This window comes from Tuber melanosporum (genome assembly GCF_000151645.1).
Source record: "Tuber melanosporum whole genome shotgun sequence assembly, scaffold_216, strain Mel28".
NCBI lineage: Eukaryota > Fungi > Ascomycota > Pezizomycetes > Pezizales > Tuberaceae > Tuber > Tuber melanosporum.
The window spans coordinates 28,811-36,191 of record NW_003298882.1 but is presented as its reverse complement, the minus strand read 5'-3'; the positions used below and the strand labels follow the sequence as shown (position 1 = coordinate 36,191).

Sequence of the window (7,381 nt, the reverse complement as noted above, 5' to 3'; positions counted from 1 at the left end):
GGCCGTCATCCGCAGGCCCCGACCGTCACCGGCAGTCACCAGTAGGCATTTCGCCTATCCCCCATCTTTAAACACCCGTAGGGCCCGGTAGTCCGTCCCGGGCAGTGGTCTGGACGGACGCCAAGATGCCCGTCTGTCCCGGGCATCCTCCCATGCACCGCCGTCCGTCCCGTCCGGACTGAAAGATGGACGGACTGGACGGTTGGGAACACTGTGTAACAGTACCAGAGGGGTGGGAGTGGACTGTTGAGATGGGGGTGTTGCGCAAGTGCAGGGATGTAGCGGGGGGGGGGGTTGTGGTATCGTTTATGTGGTGTAGGCGGAGGGTCGAGTCGGGGCCCGAGGAGAGAAGGGGGGTGGTGGGTGGAAGTAGAGGGTTGATATCATTGACTGGCAACTTGTCAATTGCTTGATGCCTAAGGCAGAAGGGGAATGGGGGGTTTACCTAACTACCACCAATACTATTCCCATCCGCTAGCCTCACCATCGTCAACTTCCCCGGCCGCAACCTCCCTGGAACCGTACGTGTCCAGTTCGTAGTACTCCTCAGAATCTCCTCAAGACTAGGCGCAGATCTCAATGCTTCCTGCTCTTCAGCCTCCTCCTCCACCCCTACCCCGCCCATCTCTTCATCGCTACTCCCCGCTCCTGCGCCATACAACCTTGCCTTCTTCCGAACCGAATCACTAACAGCCTACTCAGGCATGGGATATATCCTCTCAAACTACCTGTGCAGCCGTGCAAAATATTCCTTCCCGCTGACAAGGTCTTCAGTTTCAGTGTCCCGAAGCTTGGGTAGCAAGCCCCGATTAGCAAGTGGGATGGATGGTGAGCGTTTCGTCGTCGGAGTCTTGCCATGCTAGAAGACCTTCATCTCCTTCTTCTTCTGAAGATTTATGGCTGGCGTCCCGAATACTCTCGGAGGGGATTATAGCGGTGTCGGACGGCCCCTCATCGACAAAGAATAATTCATCGTCTTGAAGCCCTTATAAGTCTGCTCCCACATCTTCATTTTCATCTCCATCTCCGACAAGTGCAATCCCTCCTTCATCGCTCTTGTCAGAATCTCCACCATCAACTCCATCCAACTTATCCTTGAAACCTTCCACGTCGCCAAATATTAATTTTTCGAGGAACTCCTCTTTCGGCATCCTTCTTTTGAGCCGGTACTCCATTATTCGTTCTTTCCGAAGGTGCGGGCTCCGCATGGACCAGGGAGGTGGATTTTGAGGGCCTAGCTTTCGAGCGCGATTTTTTGCCCCTCTTTGCCGTACTTATTGGGGGTGAGAGGATAATTGTAGACTTGCTGATAGAGGGTTGTGGTGGGGGGAAGTGGTGTTCAAGTGGGCTCTTTTTTCCAGTCGAGGAAAACTTTGTGGGGAGTCGGTGCCACGTGATTTGAGCCGCATTGTTGCCCCCGCGACAACGATAAAACTGCCCGTGGAGGAATATGTTTGGCAGATACGCGAGCAGTATCCTATGGCTACTACCTCCCTGCGTGCATGCTGGAGGAGGGAGGGCGAGTACAGAATCTACAAGAGGTACTATGTACTGTGGCCGCCCCACCTGGCTGCTGCAGCCGGACGAGACGCTCTACCATTTTCCATCCCCAAGGACGCTGCAGAGGAGGCCCTATACGCACAGGTTGCCCAGCCAATTGCGCACCTGGAATGGGAAGGGGCGGAAGAGGAAGGAGAAGGAAGCGGAGGAGGTGCAGGCCTTGGTGCCGATAAATTGACACACCCGCTCACTTCCGTCGGCCGTTTCCCGTCGTCTCGGATCGGACTTCCGCCATGGGTAAGGGACTGGACAGAGTCTGTGATAGCACAGAGTTCCCCAGTCTTTTTACCCCTCAAACAACCGTAAAAAATCTTGTAAAAAATCCAGAACTACTTGAGACCTGCTAATATTTTTCTAATTTTTTCCAGCAATTTTCATAGGATTCTTGGCCTAAAAAATCACCAAGAACATACTACTATTAAGCGAGGTCAGACCAATGTAGTTCTGTGCGAAGGTTTCACTTTTTCGATGGTATACCCCTCGGTCCATGGTATCCGGAAGGTTTTTTCGCCAAGAGCATGGTATTGAAAAGGTTCACTCTCGCCCATATATCACCCATAATTTTAGTTCAGCAAATAAATTAATTAATCGGCATCATATGAACAATTGGGCACTCGGGAACTATCTGAAATTGATTGCCTAAAGTGAAAAAACAGCCCGATAATATCATCCCTTTAACTATAGATAAGTGACGGCCCCAAAAGCTCACCAACCGGATATCGTATGAAACTATAGTACAAAGGCCAATGCTTAACATTAACAGCATTGCACACGCTCTCGCTTCTCATACTCGATAATCCAGTCCTTCACCATCTTAGTCGAAAATTCAAGCAAATCAAGTTGCTCTCTGACGCCACGCTTATCCCATCCATCTCTATCATTGTTTGCACGCGAACCCGCAGCCTGATCAAAGATTTTTCTCAGCTTCGTATTCTCCCACATCTCCCATGTCTCGACGCGGCACTCATCAGTATCCCCAAATGCCAAAGGCTCTGGTTGTTCCTCCATATCTTCTCCCTGTAGCATTTGAGGATAGGTGTCTTCCCAAGCTGGTACAGTGGTAATACACTCCCAATCGATGATCCCGGTTATCTCCAGTGTTGTGTGGTCAACCATAATATTTGAGTGACTAAGGTCGTGGTGACGCAGCACGAATCCCTTTGTTTGCATGTCGTTGGAGAAAAGGGAAGTGAGAATTCCCTGGAGCCGTCGGATGGTATCCTCAATCTCTGGCACATCCGCGGCAAGATCATCTTCATCACTCTCTGAATCTTCGTCATTCGAATGCACCTTTTGAACGCCAGCCGCACGTTTATCTAACATGTCGTTACTTCATTGTAGCCAATCCATTTGATTTATCATACTTACCAGAAATCAGTTTTAGGAGAAGTTTCTTATCTTCCAGTTCCACTTTCATTAAAGCAAGTAAGTATTCTCGGTCGCTTCGATAAGGCCCGCGATCCCTCTTTATCAGTGACTTCCTCTTTCCAGCGAAAATAAAAGAGTTTACTATCGGCCCGATCACAAAATCGTTGTTATCAGTAGCCACAGCGACCTTCAAGTCCGCTTCGCTGAGCTCGGCATGCTGATACAAACTCCCGATGGCATCAAATCTGCACTTCCCACGGAGTTCCTTGGAGAGTTGCCCCAAGCGCTCAACAACAATTGTCTTCCTCTCGAGGCTCAGATCGCGCCAGACCTCCCGCAGGCATACTCCTGGGACTTTCTCCATAATGATCCATTCAAAACCCAACTCATTTTCAGTGGTGCAATCGTAGGCGAATACCTCTGGAACTGGCAGTGAGGTACGTTGCCGCAATAGTCGGAGAGTGGCAACCTCGCTGGCAGTCTTGTAGAAGGGTTCGACCGGGAGCGTTGCGCGGAAGATGTAGGACTTTTGGTCCTTGATTGTGTTCGAGGAGACCGTGATTAAATAGATTTTGTTAAAGGCCCCTCCTGTGAGGAATTTCACAGAAAGTTGGTCCGCACGAAGGTGCTGTCGTGAAAGTGCCTCAATTATGGCGATGTTCGGGGTTTCCCCCCAAGCTGGCACAGGACCAAAAAGGTTGGATTTCCAACGAAGACCGAAGGCCGAGGAAGGCTGATGGGGGTGTGTCGGCGTCATTTGTTGTTGGTGAGGGTGAGCTAATGAAGTGGTGAAGAGGTTGTTGAGATGGGAAGGTAAGTAGCGCATTGAAAGAAACTGACCTGAATCTGACTAACCGAACATTTGGCGCCGCAACCTTCGACCACATGCAACATGGCAACCCCTCCCCGTCACTCCCGAACCCCGCTAACTACAGGTGGGATCATAAAAGTAACGGGGCACGAGCGATCTTACACCAAAAATTACCAGAGAAAGGTCACAAAAACACAAACTCTCCATATAACAATTGAAAACAGTAATAAGATAATTTTCTATATACAAATATCCACTCATTTCACAGCTCCTCAAGAGTGGTATGCTATTAAACTTTCAAATTTCGCCAAGACACAGTTTTCCCACCAAAAGCAATGGTCTTGGCGTGATTTTTAAGAAAGTTTTGTTATCATACCTTTTGCTACTACTCTTCAGAGAATTTAAATTCCCTGAAAGTTACAATGGAGGTTAAGTATCATAGTCTACATCTTTTCTGAACACTCTATGAAGTTATCCTATTTTTAATTCAAGTATTTTTTTACTGAATATGTGTGTGAAATTGGCCATTTTTGGTGTAAAATCGCTTGTGCCCCGTTACTTTTATGGTCCCACTTGTACCTTTACCATATATAACAAATCACTCACGGTATGGCATACAAGACGTTAATTAGGATTATGTATTTACTTCATTTTTCAGTTGTGGGTTTTGGTACGGTAGTCAGGTATGGGTACTGTACCAAAACCTAGGCCATGTTGCCTTGCGATGTTCGGTTAATTAGGCTAATGAACAATAATTTACATAAGGCTCACAATCCAGCGCCCCATAAGTTACTCGCACCAAGGCCGTGGCAGCATTGAATATCATAATATTATACAAGTTAATACGAAATTTCTTTCCCTTCCTCTTCATAACGGTCGTTTTGTATTGAGAAAATGGAACAATCTCGAACACTTCCCTTCCCGCCAAACAGAGCCTTACCAGACTCGTAACTGGCCGTGCTAGAGTACCGGCAGAAGATATGGGATTGAATTGGAGCCAAGCGGTCAGACGATGGAACATTCGATTTTGAAACACATCGTCTGCTTCCCAGTGTTACAGCGTCTCCACGTTGATATTGTCACTCCGCACCAACAGAGCTAGCCCTCGGAAAGCCGTACTGTACTAAACAAAAAAAGAGCCAAAAGCCCCTACTATAATACCGTGCGATATCGCTTTATCCACCTTCATATTGTCAAGGATGTGATATTATTTTATCTAAATTGATATCGGCAAGGATGCGATATCCTTTTATCCGTATTGACGTCGTTAATGATGTAATATTCCTTTATCCATATTAATATTGTGAAGGACTCGATAGTAAACAGGCTGAAGCGCCATCTCGAGTTTATATCTTCTATAAATCTCTCTTCTCTCCACTACTAACATATCTGTCGGGACTCCTATCACTGCTGCTCGAGCCCTCCAATACGTTTCCTAGTTGTTCCTTTAAATATCTTATTCACCATGGGGAAAGCAAATAAAGCGCTCCGAGATTTCATCAACGATATTCCGGATTCAAAGCTGACGGGATTTCCGGAGAGCGGTGGAACGATTTACTCTGATCGAGACTTCCGCCTGGATATGCAATGCGTGAGTAACCTGAAGGAAGAAGGGCTATGAGTAGGCTTCGTTACAGCCCCCTGTTTTTGAGGAGCAGGAACCAAATAACCTAGGTTATTGGTCGATTTTTTTTAAATCTGGAGTTTATATAACCTACTCTTGATGCCCCGTTTGTCGGAAACTGGGCGCGGTAACGAACGCTAGCTGTGAGGAGAGGATGCTGATGACCAAATAGAAGACAAGCAACGGCGGATACAACCTCCAAATCCAAATTAACAAGGGGACGACAATCACAAGTCTTAGGTCTTCAGCTCCGCGAACGGTGGCTGGGCCAGTTCTTGCTACGGGCACCGAATCGGCTAGTGTCATTCGGGCCAACTTCATCGCCCTTATGAAGATCTGACATATTTTGGACTTGTCCCTTGTTTTATCCCATGGGGGTTGTTGGACCGGGGCTGCTGTCGGATAGAGTAGGGGTTTGAGGGGTTGGGAGAAGGAGAAGTTTTGATTTTAGTTAAGGTAGTGAGCGGTTGGGCAGATGAGATATTAAAGTCAAGAAAGCGCGAAGAGAATAAAGTATAATGAAAAAAAAAAACATTTTCCTTTTCAACAAATTGAAATAACCTAACTATATACTCATACTAAGCATGATGATAGAAATAAAAAAGAAGTTGTACGGTATAACACAAAAAGCAAGGATTAAGGCATGCATAATTTTATAGAAAGAATGTTGCGTTTCATGCATATATACTCGAGTAACTGCCCAGTGCTGAGCAGCCGATCTCAATCCTTCTGGGAAATCCGTTTTCCACAAGTCTAGAGCAAGTTAAATTTATAGCCTGAGGAGGGTCCCGATTCACCATCGACTCGCCACCACAACTCCAATTTTCCTGATTTCTATTCCACATACATACTGTTGAAACACCCCTGCTGCCTCCCGTATTATGTCACGAACCTCTTTGAAAGAGTTCCATGGCCGGTACCGGTACGGTGCTGGGGGTTGTCCATGACGACAATGACCCAACATCCCGATATTGACAACTATTTGTATTTCCATGAATTCCAAATCCCCGAGGGGGCGATGCCAGCATATATACGAAGCTCCATGTTCTATAGCCGGGTGTGATGATGCAATCTTCTTGCATGCTTTGTGGTATTGAACCCCATACAGACCATCCTAAACAGGTAAAAGAGTGGGGCTCAGAAGATGGTGGAAGACGTGCTATCAGTAGAAATCGGCCCATTAATCTTTAGCAAGGAACTTGTACTGATGTTAGGACGTTGTGGTTGACTTTGCTGGTAAGGCGCGGTAGTTTTTTACCCTCTGTTTTTTATCTTAAGCTAGGGCTGGACTGGTCAGTTTTCGCAATCTTTTCACCCCCCTATCCAAGAGTGGCAAATCTGGACATCTTAGAGTGAGGTCCAATTATTTGAGTTCTTACGGCACGAGTACAGACCTGTGGGGGGTTCCACTATTAGACCCCCAAAGAATGAGGATCCCGGTAGGCCAGCGACAAGAGACAGGAACCCAGCAGGGATGAGAGTCAAAAGGTGACAGGCCCAGAAGGATTGGGAGCTCGGGGGGGGGGGAGAACCCAGAGGGTATGGAAGGCTAGGAAGTACAAGTTAAAGTACTTATTCTATTAGTGGGTCCCTCCCTGTCCTAGACTAAGAAGGAGCAAGAGCATGAACTAGTTGCGGTTTTAGACTTATTTTGTGGGCAGCCTGCGCCAACTATACACAAGCACACAGCCTTCTCCCCCCCCCCCCCTCCATTCCCCAGCACAAAAAAATAAAGAGTTACTTGAGGCCCGGTGATGTTTTTCTTAGGATTCTTGGTGCAACAAATACGCATAATTTAATAGATACCTCCTTTAAGCGAGAACAGGCCAATTCAATTCAGTGCAAAGGCTTTACTTTTTCAATGGTACTGTATAAGTACATTTCTTGGTCAATGGTACCCTGAAGGTACTTTCACCAAGCATGGTATCAAAAAGGTTTACTCAAATACTCACACACTATCAGTAGTCTCTTTATTCCTCAAATGATTGAAATAAATTTATGAAACAACTTGAAAACTC

The 7,381-nt window shown here is 46.8% G+C and overlaps 3 protein-coding genes; 1 reads left to right on the top strand and 2 right to left on the bottom strand.

Moving 5' to 3' along the window:
- Window positions 1-524: 524 nt before the first annotated feature.
- Window positions 525-1,317, bottom strand: GSTUM_00000736001 (uncharacterized protein). XM_052355753.1 has 1 exon: window positions 525-1,317. Exon 1 carries the CDS (start codon window positions 1,173-1,175, stop codon window positions 987-989), a length of 189 nt encoding a protein of 62 aa, XP_052211722.1. The 5' UTR covers window positions 1,176-1,317; the 3' UTR covers window positions 525-986.
- An 810-nt stretch (window positions 1,318-2,127) lies between these two features.
- Window positions 2,128-3,727, bottom strand: GSTUM_00000735001 (uncharacterized protein). XM_002838034.2 has 2 exons: window positions 2,929-3,727; window positions 2,128-2,876 (listed from the first exon to the last, which is right to left on the bottom strand). Exons 1-2 carry the CDS (start codon window positions 3,683-3,685, stop codon window positions 2,317-2,319), a joined length of 1,317 nt encoding a protein of 438 aa, XP_002838080.1. The 5' UTR covers window positions 3,686-3,727; the 3' UTR covers window positions 2,128-2,316.
- A 1,477-nt stretch (window positions 3,728-5,204) lies between these two features.
- GSTUM_00000734001 (uncharacterized protein) lies at window positions 5,205-5,895 on the top strand (the record flags this gene model as incomplete). XM_002838033.2 has 2 exons in its annotated part: window positions 5,205-5,330; window positions 5,536-5,895. 2 exons carry the CDS (start codon window positions 5,205-5,207, stop codon window positions 5,701-5,703), a joined length of 294 nt encoding a protein of 97 aa, XP_002838079.1. The 3' UTR covers window positions 5,704-5,895.
- Between the last annotated feature and the right edge of the window lie 1,486 nt (window positions 5,896-7,381).